This window comes from Emys orbicularis, chromosome 2 (assembly GCF_028017835.1).
Source record: "Emys orbicularis isolate rEmyOrb1 chromosome 2, rEmyOrb1.hap1, whole genome shotgun sequence".
Lineage (NCBI taxonomy): Eukaryota > Metazoa > Chordata > Testudines > Emydidae > Emys > Emys orbicularis.
This window is the reverse complement of record NC_088684.1, coordinates 195,152,330-195,169,429: the sequence shown is the minus strand read 5'-3', so window position 1 is coordinate 195,169,429 and position 17,100 is coordinate 195,152,330. Positions and strand designations below refer to the sequence as shown.

The 17,100-nt window shown below is 41.1% G+C and overlaps 1 protein-coding gene across 1 annotated transcript in view; it reads left to right on the top strand.

The window, feature by feature from the left end:
• Window positions 1–17,100, top strand: part of RAMP3 (receptor activity modifying protein 3) — a 104,196-nt gene that overhangs the window by 32,968 nt on the left and 54,128 nt on the right. The window contains exons 2-3 of the mRNA XM_065397606.1: window positions 3,109–3,138; window positions 7,101–7,233. Coding sequence (XP_065253678.1) covers window positions 3,109–3,138; window positions 7,101–7,233 — 163 coding nt within the window. The remainder of the gene's footprint in view (window positions 1–3,108; window positions 3,139–7,100; window positions 7,234–17,100) is intronic.

Genomic DNA, 17,100 nt, shown 5'->3' with positions numbered 1-17,100 from the left:
GAGCGTCCAAATGCTATTTTAAATTTATATGGCAATTGAAGTACTATACAAATAATACTGTGGGGAAAAAAAGCCAGTACTTAATAAAACCACACTCCCATGAAGGAGTTCTAGTGATAGCATAAATTGTAAGAATGAACCATGAGCAATTTGTCAATGTCACCAGGACCCAGTGATTATAGCCTCACTTTCACGATTATAGGGCAAAAATTCTCCACTTGTGAATCCACACTGTTACTTTCTATATTGCCCTAGATCCCAGTATAAAACTCATGTCGACATCAGTAGGAATTCTGTGTACAAGATCAGAGTGCAGTGTGTGCAATAAAAGTCCACGGTGCAGCTCTGAGAATCGGAGCTCATTCTGGGGATATGCCTTCCCTGCCAGAAAGACGTGTTTTTACCATGTGCATTAGCTGCCCTGCTGTAAAATCCTAGTAAAGATAAGGCACTCTAGTAGTTTTACTATGAGGTAAATAGGCAAGATCAATCATGGGGTGGGGAGGTGGGATCTAGTGTTGACCTCACCTACATCATTGTAAAAACGACAGTGTCTTGTCTCCACTAGGATTTTACAGTAGGATGCACATCACTCATCCCACAGTAAAAACACACCCTTTTTTTGGCAGTGAAAACAAAGCCTTGATGCAGATGATTTTTAAATGTGTGGTAATAAAAGAACACTTGTTTCCTTATTGCTTATTACTTTCTCCTGTCTCCCTCCCCTGTCATTTTTCTTTTACAACACCTCAGCATCTCCAAACCTGCCTGTGATCAGGTTTCTCCCATGATTTGCTAGAGAAGGGGGGGGGAAAATCCTCAATTAGAGGCGTGTTCTGAAACTGTGGGGTGATTGATTGATTGCCTCCTGGCCAGAGGGGGTGGAACTAGGTGATAATCCATTAGGTACCTGGGCCTTATAAGCAATCTAAGGGAGCTCAGTTGAGGGGGAGATTATAGAGAAGTCAGGATTCTTCTGCAGGGAAGAAGAGAAGCTCTTGTAAGGAAAGTCCTGAGGGAGGACTGTGAAAGAAGTGAGGGGATCTTAACATAGCCCTAGGGAGGGGCAGAAGGCCATTTTTGTTGATGGCTGATTGGAGCTTGTGATGTTGGACTTTTGATATCTCAGGAGGGAATGAGACTGGAGAATCATCTGACTAGAGGACTGGGCCACAGAACACAGACAAAGGATGAGCCTACGCAGCACAGAGGAAGTAGCTAAAGGGGGCACTGGAGCTGTAGATCAGTGCAATACTGACTCCTGATGCAAAGGGATGCTATGACCATCAGTAGAGATGGTTATGCTGCCACTTCCCACCCCCTCTGTCCTGTAGCTTTAGCCCCATCTCCAATTCCAAACCGATTGACCCCTTAGCCTCCAATTTCTGTCCTGCTTACTGGTAACCACTGTAGCTTCTATTTATGTATGTAGAAAATAAAACTTAGTGGCATCTGTGATTAAACCAGCAGCCAGTTGGTGTGTTCAATCTTAACCTCTTTTTTCAACTATTGGTTCAATTAAGAATGTTTGTGAATGTATCTTCATGATCATTTACTACTGAAATACTACAGGATCTTTCAACACTGTAACTACACTTTACTTGTAGCTATATGTATTATCTAAATGAATTTAATAGTCAATTAATTAGTAGGGTTTTTTAAAGTAGAATACTGGAATCAGCCCTTCCTAAAAGAATGGCATGATGTTGAATCACAAGAAAATCGTCAATCGTGTCCCGTTATGGTCTCCTAGTTAAATCTTTGTCAAGAGAGGCATACATGATGTTGCTAAGTCAATAAAGGGTGAACTTCAAGAGGTTTGGGGTCTTACATGAACATTTTCAGACTCTTTTGGTTGAGAATAGGCACAAAAACAATCTATCTTGTGAGACTTCCCATATTACTTTCTTTTGGTGAGATCAAAAATGCTATTAAAGTTCCTTTTCATTTGACTGATGGTCTTGTGTTTAAAACATGAGACTGAGAGCCAGGAGCTGTGTTCCATTGCTAGCTTTGCCACAGTCCTACTATATGACACCGAGAAAGTCACTTAACCTCTCTCTGCTCTGGTTATCCCACATGTAAAATGTGGATAAATTCTTACCTCCTTTACCTGTTTTCTTATGGCAAGCTAAGTTCTGACTTACCTTGCAATGGTAACGTGAGGAATACTTCACTCATGACTGCAAAATACTTGGAGATCCTTGATAGAAATTTATAAAGAAGTGTAATGTAAGATTTCCAGAGGAAATCAGGAATTGTAGGGGTGAACTGGTGGTTGTACATCAAAACTTTGGTTGCTTGGGAGTGGGTAGTTTTATCCTTCCCAGAAAATGTTTACTTAACCTCATAACACAGTTGCCTGCAATTGATAAAGCACATTTGAAAATGTAGATTTAAAAACGTTGGTGGGGAATCCACTACATTTACCATTACATTGACAGATTTGAAAAATATGTACTGCTTTTACAAAATAGATACAACTATTAGGTGTATAGTTGAAGCTCACATCCTTATGCTATCAAAGCATCCTGATACTTGCATTCCTGTTCTGCAGAATTCTAGTAAATTCTTGTCCAATAGAAGTTTGTACTTGACCATCATAAAAGTTTATTCCATAGTAGGGGCTGAATTCTTCTTAGATATGGGTGCACAACAATTCTCATTGAATGGACTGGGGTTTGGGCATATATTAACTAAGATAGAATTTGCATCTATGCAATTTGAGCCATATTCGGACCTCCCACACTGTGCAATCCAGTTGACTTCAGTGGTATTGCACAGGGTGTAAATGAGAGCAGAACATAGTCATCTGCATGAAGTTACTCACTTAGTTCCCTAAAAAGCCTGTGTGATTTGTGTAGATTAAAAGACAGATAAGAGGTGATTCTTTTTAAATAAATGTTGAGCAAATGTTAATCTTCCCACTTCTAATCAAAATAAACCCTTATGACAGTACTTAGGGCATGTAGTGACTTGGAATGTTCTGTTGAATCATTAACTGTGGTCAAGATTACTTATGTATTAGATCTAATACTACACAAATTTTCATCATGCTGGAATAAAACCAAGAAATTCTAATCAGTCTCTTCTTTTTTTCCCTTCTAGTTAATGGTCTAATGACACTTGGATTTACAGGTGAGCTTTTTAAAGTTCAAACATATATTACTTTTTTGTTAATGAGAGCCCTTTAAAAAACACACACACACAAAACCACAACATAAGTAGGTTCAGCTAGTCAACTCTAGACACTTTTGTCCATTAGCAGTTTGCTTTTAATTTGGAATATATCTGCGGGTTTTTCAATATGTCCTAGTCTTTAACCAGTTTAGATAGTGATGGGAAAACTTTAAAATGCTCTTTGGGTCCGATTTAGCTAAGAAACTTAAGAATCAAAAAGCTGTGGTCAGAGAATCAGACTGAAACGACTGTGTGATCAGATTCTCTCATGAGTTGTGTCCCTTTAGTTTTAGAAGATATGCACTCATCAGGCTCTATTCATTTTTTCTTTAAATCACACAAGTAAAAATATTTAATCTCTGAACAAAGCCAACCAAAAAATCCAAGTCTACGAAAAAGAAAAATGGAGCCCACTTCGGAATCTGAGTAAATAGCTAGATTTTGTATTGTGGCCTAAAAATCAACAAATTTAGGTTTTATCACATCAAAAAATGAATTGTCTTTCAAATTAGACTCCCCCCACTTAGAACACCCTGCCTCTAGTGCTCTCCCACCCCACAGATTTAGTGAACACATCACTGCTGATCTCTGGTTGCCAGACACATATTGTCACATCAGTTTTTGAATTTGCTCAGGGCTAGTGTTGATCAACCTTAGCAAAATTCTGATGCACAATTTACCACCAGTGCTGCGCCACAGATGGTTGGAAAAGTGGAAATACTAGTGTAGACAGGGCTCAGGCATTTGTTACCACCATTTTGTCTAACCCCGATCAGAGCAGAATTATATGACAAAAGAGTAAAAATCCTAAACTCAGCTTCACAGCTTCTACAATAACTACCACCAGTGATAAATTATGGGTTTGAATTTTTCTAATGCAGACAAAGCCTTAGCAATCTTTCTTTGATGACTGAAGGTGGTGAAAGAAGTAGGATAGGAACGACAGTGCTGTCACTGTTTGAAAGTGCTTGGAAAGCAATGCAGTGCTGTGAGAAAATGTAATGCTACCATCTTGGCTGCACACTTGGGACTGAACAAGGAACCTCCAGAGCTAAAAAAATGAGCTGCTACAACTTGAGCTAAAGAACCAATATCTCTAGCTGCCACTGTAAGAAACACCTATCATCTATGGATGGGGGACCTGTAACACACACCAGGGGGTTACACAAATATACTTTTCATTCTCAGTGAAGATATTCCTTTTTGTAATTAAGTACAGCCCCATCTTAGCTGAAATCAGTCTGTTTACCTGAGTCTTAAGACTCTAAACTATATGCATCCTGTTACAGATGGATCCATGATCAAAGTCCCAACAACTGAAGACTGCAATAACCATGCCATTCTCATTTAGTAATGTTCCTGTCTGACACAGCATCTAAGATTGTAATACAGGGTTGTGTGTGTGTGTGTGTGTGTGTGTGTGTGTGTGTGTGTGTGTGTTTTAAATTAAAAAAGCACCTGGACTTGGTGGTAAAACATCCTTAGTGACAGGCCCAGATTGTTAACATTTGCTGTTGTTATAGCAAATGTTAATTGAAATAACTGTAGATGAAAGAGATTTGAAAAATCCAAACTAGTGGCAACCTTAAAGGAGCTCCTGTTTAAGTAGCAGTAAAGAGTTTTTCCACAGAGGAAAGCAGGAGTGCAGGTTCTCTGAAATCACAGACAATGCATCTCTCTGGAGCAAGGTGGCAGGTTCTTCCTACTACTGAAAAGAGCCCATTCCTGAAATGTAACTCAATAATGAAGAGAAAACAAAGGTTCCCTTCTCTTCCTGTGATGTAAACAGGGTCCAAATAAAAGTTCTCCTTTTTCTGGCTGCAGAAGGAAAAAGGCACAAGTGTGAAAGTCTTCCACTTCCTGATCTACAGACTAGATCCAAATAAAAATCCTCTCTTTTCTGAGGTGTAACCAGAACAACACAGTCTCTTCTCAGGACTGTGAGTCTTGACTTTCCTCCGACAACTGGCTAGCCCTTCCCTTGGGCTTCTTTCATACAAATAAACTGGGTCCTGTAGCACAAGCCCTTACCTGCATCCACTTGCCAGTCACGTAGGCCTCTCTCTGTCTGATTCCATGTTCCTGCAGAACTGTCGGCCTTGGCTCTTACTGGGGCTACGTCTTCACTACGGGGGGGGGGGGGGTCGATTTAAGATACGCAAATTCAGCTACGCGAATAGCGTAGCTGAATTCGACGTATCGCAGCCGACTTACCCCACTGTATGGATGGTGGCAAAATCGACCTCTGCGGCTTCCTGTCGACGGCGCTTACTCCCACCTTCGCTGGTGGAGTAAGAGCGTCGATCCCCGAGAGGTCGATTTCTACCTGCCGATTCAGGCGGGTAGTGTAGACCTAGCCTTAGTAGCCCCAGCCAACCTGCCTTATAGGCCTCCTGGGACCTTGACAGCTAGTAAACCCCTGTCTTCACTCAGAGACTTGTCTAATGCTCTGAAGGCCTTGGCATTTCAAACTCCTGAGATTCTACAGGGTGGAAGTGCTCTCATACATAATAGCCTATTTACAGATCAGATTCCTAAACAGTGCCGGCCCAAAGGTGTTTTAGGGCTTGCCAAAAGTGTAAGCCCAGGTTAACTATTTTCTTTTCTTCATGGCTATGTGCTTATAACACCAGTGCCAACTAATGCTAGCCAATCCCTCTAAGCCAGTCCCATGAAGAGAAGAGTCTTCTACCCCACCCTAGATCTGCTTCTACCCAGTCTTTTATTAGTGACAATTGATTTTAAAGTCCTTTGTAGATGAGATGTGCAAACATTCCTGGTATTAAAACTATTATTTTATAGCTACAGCAAAACAGTTAGTTTAATGTGTTAAAGCTTGCCAAATTCTTTCCTAATCTATACTCTGACCAAAGCAAATCTATGTGGTCAATCACTCCATTTTGTCTTCACTAATAAGGCTTAGAAATACTATACAATCGTAAATGCAACAGGTTAGTTCCCTCTATGCTGGGCTCCTAAAGACAATGCAATATATGGTAATGTGGCTCAGTTAGCTACCTCTAGCCCAGAAGGACATGCATGAGTTCAAATCCCACACGAGGAATTAGGCTTACAGTCAGTGATGATACTGCACTTAAATGATGATTTATTACTTTTTGTATTTAATTATTCCAATTGTTCTACACAAGTGGGTGGGGAAGGGAGTGTATTGCACTATTTAGAGTTGTAGTACTTCCAGATGAGGCTTTACTGTCCATCTCTAGCAGCAGCTGGAAACTGCAGATCTCATGGTACTTTTCCAAGATCCGAATCCAAGTGTCATGGCCAAAATTCTTCCTCTCAGTAAAAAGGGTTTCTAATTCTTAGGGTTTTGTGAGTTATCATGAGCATAGTTACTGCTGCCTTTGTCTGCCCAGTCACTGTAGTTCTAACCTATTCCTTAGTAAAATAGTTTGATATATCTACAGTATTAAAGGTTTGACATATAAAAACATTTTCTATTTTAACTGTAATATCTATTGCATTATAGATAAACTAAGAAGGATTTTTTTGGATAAAACATAGGACTTTTAGCCAGAACACTTGGATTCTATTCTTGGTTCGAGCACAGACTTTTTGTGTGACCTGAGGCACTTCATAATGTTCTAAATTCAGTTGTAGTAGAAGTGGTTCCCAATTCCCATTGACTTCAATGGGAACTACGCCATCTTACACCAGATCTGAATTTGGTCCTAAATTTCTTTGTGCCCATTTTCCTCATTTACAAAATGGAATAAATAACAACCGAAGTGGTGGTGTGTAAAGTTAAATTCATCAATGTCTGTAAAGTCCTCGGAGATTCTTGAATAGAAGGGGTGATACCTTGTTAGTGCTAAGAGTTGTGAAGAAAATAATTCCACATTCATGTTCCTACCATCATCAGTGTCTTGGGATTTAAAGTGCTATCTGACTTGTTCTAGGTGCACATCAACAAGTGATCGTCTGCAACGAATCGCTCATGTTAGAAAAGTTGCCCAGATGTGGAAAATCCTTTGAAGAGATGATGAAGAAAGTGGACTCTAAAAAATGGTGCAACCTAACAGAATTTATCCCGTAAGTTTCATGCTTTTGTCTTTATTATTTATCATTTAAGGGTGTCAACCTTTTAAAAAGTCAATTGCATCAAGTGTCAGGAACAGCTCTATAAATACCAAGGATGTGGTGATTCCCCACTAGAATCAATTTGGACATCAGTTTGTTTATTGTGTTGGATTCAAACTCTCACTAATCAGTGGCCAAATTCTGCAAAATTTGATGGGAATATGGAGGCAAAACTTGTACTTGATCCCGGCAATTACAGACCGGTAAGTCTAACGTCTGTACCGGGCAAATTAGTCGAAACAATAGTTAAGAATAAAATTGTCCGACACATAGAAAAACATAAACTGTTGAGCAATAGTCAACATGGTTTCTGTAAAGGGAAATTGTGTCTTACTAATCTATTAGAATTCTTTGAAGGGGTCAACAAACATGTGGACAAGGGGGATCCAGTGGACATAGTGTACTTAGATTTCCAGAAAGCCTTTGACAAGGTTCCTCACCAAAGGCTCTTATGTAAATTAAGCTGCCATGGGATAAAAGGGAAGGTCCTTTCATGGATTGAGAACTGGTTAAAAGACAGGGAACAAAGGGTAGGAATAAATGGTAAATTCTCAGAATGGAGAGGGGTAACTAGTGGTGTTCCCCAAGGGTCAGTCCTCGGACCGATCCTATTCAACTTATTCATAAATGATCTGGAGAAAGGGGTAAACAGTGAGGTGGCAAAGTTTGCAGATGATACTAAACTGCTAAAGATAGTTAAGTCCAAAGCAGACTGTGAAGAACTTCAAAAAGATCTCACGAAACTAAGTGATTGGGCAACAAAATGGCAAATGAAATTTAATGTGGATAAATGTAAAGTAATGCACATTGGAAAAAATAACCCCAACTATACATACAATATGATGGGGGCTAATTTAACTACAACAAGTCAGGAAAAAGATCTTGGAGTCATCGTGGATAGTTCTCTGAAAATGTCCACGCAGTGTGCAGAGGCGGTCAAAAAAGCAAACAGGATGTTAGGAATCATTAAAAAGGGGATAGAGAATAAGACTGAGAATATATTATTGCCCTTATATAAATCGATGGTACGCCCTCATCTCGAATACTGCATACAGATGTGGTCTCCTCATCTCAAAAAAGATATACTGGCACTAGAAAAGGTTCAGAAAAGGGCAACTAAAATGATTAAGGGTTTGGAACGGGTCCCATAGGAGGAGAGATTAAAGAGGCTAGGACTCTTCAGCTTGGAAAAGAGGAGACTAAGGGGGGATATGATAGAGGTATATAAAATCATGAGTGATGTGGAGAAAGTGGATAAGGAAAAGTTATTTACTTATTCCCATAATACAAGAACTAGGGGTCATCAAATGAAATTAATAGGCAGCAGGTTTAAAACAAATAAAAGGAAGTTCTTCTTCACGCAGCGCACAGTCAACTTGTGGAACTCTTTACCTGAGGAGGTTGTGAAGGCTAGGACTATAACAGAGTTTAAAAGAGAACTGGATAAATTCATGGTGGTTAAGTCCATTAATGGCTATTAGCCAGGATGGGTAAGGAATGGTGTCCCTAGCCTCTGTCTGTCAGAGGGTGGAGATGGATGGCAGGAGAGAGATCACTTGATCATTGCCTGTTAGGTTCACTCCCTCTGGGGCACCTGGCATTGGCCACTGTCGGTAGACAGGATACTGGGCTAGATGGACCTTTGGTCTGACCCGGTACGGCCTTTCTTATGTTCTTATGTTCTTATGTACTGAAATCAAAAGAAAATATTAATGACACTTTGAAGTTAATTGGAGTTCTGCTTGAGTAAAAACTGCTGGATTTGGCTCTTTTTTATTGCAGCAACAAAGAAGTATGAAAAATGGCTACATAAACTGGCAGCTCCATTACCATTCTCATCTGCTGCAATCCACCTCACACCACTCCCTGTGGTTATCTGAGATTTATATTCAGCACTTAGTGGATACATTATCTGGTACCTGCTGAAAGCAGATGTACCACATCTTTAATATTTATAAATTACTTATGTTCTAGATACAGTTTCTAACACTGAAACCCCATGTACTTGATTCTCTATTCCAGGGGTCGGCAACATTTGGCACGCGGCTCGCCAGGGTAAGCACCCTGGCGGGCCGGGCCAGTTTATTTACCTGCTGACGCGGCAGGTTTGGTCGATCACGGCCCCCACTGGCCGTGGTTCGCTGTCCCGGGCCAATGGGGGCAGTGGGAAGCTGCGGCCAGCACATCCCTCGCCCGCGCCGCTTCTCGCCGCCCCCATTGGCCCGGGACGGCGAACCGCGGCCAGTGGGGGCCGCGATCGGCCGAACCTGCCACGTCAGCAGGTAAATAAACTGGCCCGGCCCGCTAGGGTGCTTACCCTGGCGAGCCGCATGCCAAACGTTGCCGACCCCTGCTCTATTGCATAGGGCTAAACTGTGGCTACCCTGTCCCAGGAGCAGTCCAGGAAACTGATTGTGACACAGATTTACAATCTACCGTTTAGTTTCTCCCTGCTCATGGTGTGTGTGTGTGTGTATGGACATTTAGCCTGCACCCGCTATGTGGGTGAGGGGTGTGTGTGCGCAAAGATGGCTTATAGCCACACAAAGGTAAAATGAGGCACAGTCTCTGACTGGGAGAGCACCTACTCTAAAACATATTAATAGAGGTTAATCAATAGGCTCCTCGTTGCTAATGTTGATTTAACATATGTCAACTGTCTTATTGTATCTATAGTGAATCCAGAGTTCAACACATTTAAGGCAAATGTTCTCTAAATCCATAGTTTTCTCATTAAGTTACTAATGCAAGGTGTATTTTCAAATACAACAAATACTCCATTCTCTTTATTGACAGCAATATTTCATGCTGTCATTTGTTTGTGTAGCCCCTGCCCCAAGGTGGGGCTCAAGCCTTCTTCCTGGTGTCTGCTGCTAGGCGTGGCTTCTCCCCTGTTGGGTCCTGGGTTTGTTTTCCTATGCCTGGTGTCTCCACCAAATGTGACCCGTCACTGTGATGTCCCTTATGAGTAGGTGTGTTCGTGTAATGTTGAACATGGTTTTCAGAAGTGCTGGCTATCCACAAAGCCAATTGAAATGGATGGGAGCTGTCAGGGTTCAGCACCTCTGAAAATGAGGTTCAGGTGAACTAGTTCCAGCAAAGTAAGAACTAAACAGGAATGGAACATTTTCCTCAGATCTGAGATCAGTTTAAATCTCCCCTTACTCTGATTTTCCAGCCACTTATGGTAGCATGTTCTCTTCTCAAATGGTCCCTGATCCACTCCCCCGCCCTATGACAAGTCATCTGTGGGACTTGGAGAGAGCAGCTTAGTTCTTTCCCCTGACTCTCTGGTCACCAGTAGATAAGCTATCTGATAAAATGCAGCTTCTCTTCTGTGTCCTACTGCAGCAGCTTGCCAAGTGATACTTTGGGGCTTCCTGGGCATTTGTATCCTGACCCCCACTGAAACCTTAAAGTGAGTTAAAATGTCACGTGATCTGGCAGCATATTAACCACCTAGATACCATCTTCTGTTAGTCCTTGCCTTTGCGCGCATAGTGTCATTCTAAAGGTCACTTTTTAAAATACATACTTTCCTTCAACTTTTAGGGCCTGGGTGAAATCACTGGGGGGGAGGAAGGGGTAAGAGGGAACATGCCTCTCCCACTCAACTTCTTATCCTCTTGTTTATGTCCCAGAAGTGTTTAGAATTAATGCATTCCACTCCTGGCTCCACCCATTTTTTTCTAATGTAGTTGCTCTCCTGTCCTAAGACCAAATCCATATAGTTGGACTGGGCACTGGGGACATGTGTGGGAGGTGGGTGGAGCAGGAGGAGGAATCGACTTGCTCCAGATTGTGGAATGACTGCAAAAGGGCTCCATGGAGCCTACTCCCATCTAGTACCTGGAGTAGCCTACACAGCCCTATGTGATCCCTTTTCAGCAGCAAGAGGGATCAACAAAGCAGCAGATCTTCTGGCACCACTCCTCCCCTCTATATATGTCCTACCCACACATTCTCCTAAGGCGAGGTAGGGCGTCACTCTAAGCTGGGCTATATGCTATGTAAGGGGGATGCACTCCCGCTGTACCATTCACTTAGTCTAGAGCCACCTCCTCCTTTCCCCTCAGTGCAGCAGAATCTCTCACTGGTTTTGCTATTGTGGGACCTTGGTAGTAATGGAGGTGAGGGCTGGGTTTCTCACTTGATGAAGAAACTTGTTTCTCCAACCCCAGAGGTCCATACGTGTTGTATTTGGAGGGCTGCATTTGATACATGTTAGCAGTGTGACCAGCATTGCCAACTGGTTGTCTAATTATCCCTACACTATGGCCAGTCCTCGCCCACAGACAACCCGCCAACCTTAAGCATATTCTCACCAGCAACCACACACCGCACCATAACAACTCTAACTCAGGAACCAATCCATGTAACAAACCTCGATGCCAACTCTGCCCACATATCTACACCAGCAACACCATCACAGGACCTAACCAGATCAGCTACAACATCACCGGTTCATTCACCTGCACCAGGGCCGTAGCAACAAAGAACGTGGCCCCCTCCGAATGTGGCCCCCTCCGAACATATGTCCGGGCGGGGCCCCTTACAATGCAGAAACTGGAATGCGGTATTTATTTTGCCACTTTTAGGGGCCCCCTTCCTTGCGGGGCCCCCTCCGGTCGGAGGGTACGGAGGGCGCTCGCTACGCCTCTGCCCTGCAGGTCCACCAATGTTATATATGCCATCATGTGCCAGCAATGCCCCTCTGCTATGTACATTGGCCAAACTGGACAGTCACTACGTAAAAGGATAAATGGACGCAAGTCAGATATCAGGAATGGCAATATACAAAAACCTGTAGGAGAACACTTCAACCTCCCTGGCCACACAATAGCAGATGTAAAGGTAGCCATCTTACAGCAAAAAAACTTCAGGACCAGACTCCAAAGAGAAACTGCTGAACTTCATTTCATTTGCAAATTTGACACCATCAGCTCAGGATTAAACAAAGCCTGTGAATGGCTAGCCAACTACAAAAGCAGTTTCTCCTCCCTTGGTGTTCACACTTCAACTGCTAGCAGAGGACCTCACCCTCCCTGATTGAACTAACCTTGTTATCTCCAGACTGATTCTTGCCTGCATATTTATACCTGCCTCTGGAAATTTCCATTACATGCGTCTGATGAAGTGGGTATTCACCTACAAAAGCTTATGCTCCAATACGTCTGTTAGTCTTAAAGGTGCCACAGGACTCTCTGTTGCTTTTTACAGATCCAGACTAACACGGCTACCCCTCTGATACCCTACACTATGTTGACACTTGAAAATGATGGCTCCGTATAGCTTTCTTCTCTAGGAGTAGGCAGTAGACATGCCTGCATGGAGGAGCTGAGAGCCTGATGAGTTCTGATGACTTGTTGTTTGACTTCCCTACGCTCTCTCCATCCCCTTCCAACTCTCAACGTTTTACACTATGAGTCTAAAACTGCATGCTGTGTACCCAGGCTAAAAATAAGTTCTCATTCTGTGACAACTACACAGTTGGATGGCTGCACTATATTTTCTGCTCATCTGAAAGCTTTAAAAATAGGAAAAAGGAAGAGGAAAAATAAAGGAATAAGCATTCCACTGAAAAATGTATTCTGAAAAATGTTGAGGATGTGAAACTGTTCAAGTGCTCCTTTGCCTGAGGAAGCCAAACCTGTGGAAGCTGTGAAAGAGCAAGTCTTCTCAGTGGAGAGACAGAGGGTGATAAGTTGCTTGTAAGGCAATAGAAGAAACTGCGATTTGAATTTAGTTGTCCTTCCCCCATTAAATAGGCAGGAAGAAAAGTGTCTTAAATACACAGAGGAATCCTTGTCTCCTTCCAAGGAAAACTTGGGAGAATGTATCTTTATGGTGTAACCTTGGGTACGTCCTTGGACAAGTGTTGAAAGGACAGGAGAGCAGTTTGACACATTGGAGATCTTGGTCTCTTCTTGTTCCCATTACTATAATGGGAAGTTAGCTTAGTTTGCTGGGATCACAGTATGGGTATCCTTGTTACGGATTAGTGTGTTTTGCAACGTTCAGCATAAAACTTCAAGTTCTGGAGCTTAAGCACTGCATTAATACAGATAGAGCATTTTTGCAAGGAAGTATCTGTTTTGACTTGTATCTTAATTGCACAATTTCTAATTAAGGTCTCTTCTGAACTGAGATATTGCAGAGATGTTTAGCACTTTGCAGTAATACCCATTTTATCATAAGAGTATACTGGCATGCTACAAAAAGCAACACATTAAGGGCAAATTCATGCACCCGATGGATCTATTTCCTTCTCTAATATTTTCCTCTCCCTACCTGGGCAGCAATCTCATTGACACCCCCATGGGAGAAATGTATGTGTGCAAAAAACATAGTGTTGGAATCAAGATCCTGACATATTTTTGTAAAAAGGAATTTAAAATAAGGTGTGGAGCAATAATTTAACATTTTAACTCATCAGACAGGCCATTTTTTCATCTTTAAAGAGACACTGTCATTCTGCCCTCCCCCCCGCAAGGGTATGATCTGCATTATAACTATGTTATGATCTTCTGGGGGAAATAAACTACTTTGAATCAGATTCTGATACCCTCATGTTGAGTAATATCTTAAATTTATGGGACTACTTGCAGAACTAAATATTACTCAACATGAGTAAAGGGATCAGAATCTGGCACTGTTTATGCAGGATCAACAGGTTTCCTCTGCTGACTTTGCTAGACCTGTTAAAATATTCCTTGGAGAGATTTTAGAAGGCACCAAGGAGACTCAGGCTTCCAATTCTCACTGACTTTCAGTAGGCACTGGGTGCTTAAATTGTCATAGAAAACCTCTTCTCCTATCACATCATATATCTTTCCAATATCAGATCAATTATGTTTGTGTACAAAGATTAATTTTGTCTGACAAACTGCCCTTGCTGAACAGCTGTATTCATTTTACTTGAATATACAACACAGTGGGAGAAAAGTATCAATCTTTTCCAATGCAAAATGATACTATATGCAGGGAGGAATTACACTGTAAAAACAACCTCTTTAAGAAAGAATTTCAAATATGAGCAACAGAAAGACAAAGGGAAAAAACTCTCTTTAAAAACACATTGGATGGATAAAATATTTATTGGCAATTTCTTGTCAAGACTGCATGCTCTCCTTAAAGTTTCATTGCATGGAGGAAATAGCAAATTCAGTTTCAGCTTTAGCAATTTAACCGGTAGCCGGAGGAATGATATGATGCTTTGACCTCACTTCATAGGGTATGAAAAAAACACCATGAACTATAAATTAAATGTTGTCCCCTCTCTAGCTCATCTGACAGAAAAATCTTGGATGATGAGAAAGTTATGATACTCAATTTTTTATTTGGAGTGAAGATACATAGGAGAAACTTGTGAAGAAATGGCATTTTTGGTAATGGTCTCTTGTAGCTCAAATGTTTTGCTGGTAAGCCTGCAATGTATAGTGAGGCCTAATTTCAGATCTCCTCTCTACTGGTAAAAATGAGTCATGGCACAGCAATCAGTGGAATGAAACTAATGTAAATCCAATATCAGAGGAGACTTTTTTTTTGTAGGCATGTTGAAAGGGGTAGAGCAATTGCTGCATTGCACATTCCATAACAACAAACCTTTGCTTGTAAGAATGGCCCTGAGCTTGCAAAATTTAGATCCCTATCAAAAGTTTGAGGGTGTTTGTATCTGGGGTTCTGATTTTGGCCCACCTCTGTTGGCTTGTGAAGTAATTTTGTGTCTTCATGGCAAATAGTTATGCACAGTGTTAAGTCTTAGAAAGAAAAAAAAACATTATTGCCAACTGGTTTTAAATATATAACTTGCTTCACACCTGTTTGCCAAAGGTCCCTAATCCTGAAAATTGGAATACAAGCTTTTCAATTCTCACATGGAATAGGGGCTAGTTGAGAACATATTTGAATATACTATTCATGTTTCAAAAATCAGTTTCCTTTATCTTTTATAGAAGCACATTTTGGAGAATATTTCTTCAACAGTTTATGTACAATGTTCCCCTCATATTTATGCCTATTTTTGGGGGGTTATATAAGGGCCCAGAAGGATTCAGGAGCAGATTTTCAAAAGTATTTTTTTTAGTTGTAGGCACCTAGTAGGATTCCCCAAAAGTATCTAAGTTGGTTAAGTGCTTAACTCCTATAGATTTCAATGTTTGGACACCATGGTATTAGAGTCTTAGAAATTCCTAAAATCAATAGCTAAGATAGACATGTAAAATCTGCACTTGGAGATGTGCATTTATGATAGTGGAGAATGACCAGTTGTTTCTTCATGATCACATTGATGTAGGGTGACCAGATGTCCCGATTTTATAGGGACAGTCCCAATATTTGGAGCTTTTTCTTATATAGGTGCCAATTACCCCCCACCCCCGGTCCCAATTTTTCACACTTGCTATCTGGTCACCCTACATTGATGATTGGTCTTAAATTATTCTAGTTCAGAAATCTTCCTAGCAGCTAAAATGTAACAATATATTTTAAAATGCCCGGAGGTAAACGCAGCATATCGCAGGCAAGTCAAATAGAATGTCAAATTTAAGCATACGTAGTGGGTTAAGGACAACAGGTAGTTCTAGAGTGATTGGAAAGGTTTAAGATTTGCAGAAAGCTTTTTTTCATGTAGTATATCAATGACAGCTCCACTCATATTAGGATTTGGTCTATTGCCTGAATACTTCAGTCCCTGATTATAATTAATCAGCTGTGCAATAAAAGTTCTAAAACATATGCTATGTGATGTGGATGAGTCCCATCAGATCACAATGAGACCATGGTCAGGGTGTTGACTGAAATGTCCAGTTCCTTAAAGAGGTGGCCAGAGGAAGAGAAAGTTACTCACTGCTGTCTTAAGACAGCCTTGATCAGTGTTACTTATGGTAGTTATGTGGATTATTTTCCTTTTGGCAACTTTTGTTTTGTTATCTAAAAAACCTGGTATTTTAATCAAGAAAACTGGCTCCTGGAAGCAGTTTTTCGAAAATGAACAACACAAAAACCAATCTCTCTGGCAATCAATCTCTCCTAAACCTAATCTCTTTTTAGGAATATGCATCTTCAGTATTAAACCCTTGACATTCTTAGTGCTGTATTCTCTATTACTCTTAAAATTTTTGGTACTGCATTCTTTATGATGTGCCTTCTCTAATGAATTCCCAAATTACTAATCTGAATCACTTAGAAGATAATGTTATGAGGTCACATGGTACCTGTGAGGAAGATGGCTGCCTAGTCCTGGACCTCCTCACTTCCCACATATCAATTCATTTCTAATAATTACTTTCCTAGCAGATTGGCTATACATTTCTGTCATAAAAGTTTAAATTAATCCCCTGGATAAACTTCAAACTGTTGAATATGGATTGCAATGAAAAAATGAGAGGCAACAAAACAGCTAAGCCTGAATCACCTAAGTGGCTGAAGGGGGAGACCACAAGGTCACCGCAGAACCTAGGCCAGGATATCGTGGCACTGAAAGCATTCCTCACAGATCGACTGGATTCAATCTCAAAAGATATTCATGGCCTCTCTAATGATGTATGTGATACAAACTCCCAAATGGCTCTCTTAGAAAATGAGCTACATTGAAACCAGGGAAATTAAAGAAGAAACTGCCTTCTTAAAGCTTAAACTAGACAAACTAGAAGAAAAACATGATGACTTAGAAAATAGATCTTGGCAAGGTTGTTTCTTCTCTTGGGCATTGCAGAGGGTATAGAGGGGAAGAATATTATCAACTTTCTTCAGAAGCTGCTCCCTGACCCCCAGCTAGCCCCATTAGATATTGAAAGGGCTCATTGAATGCCTGGTACT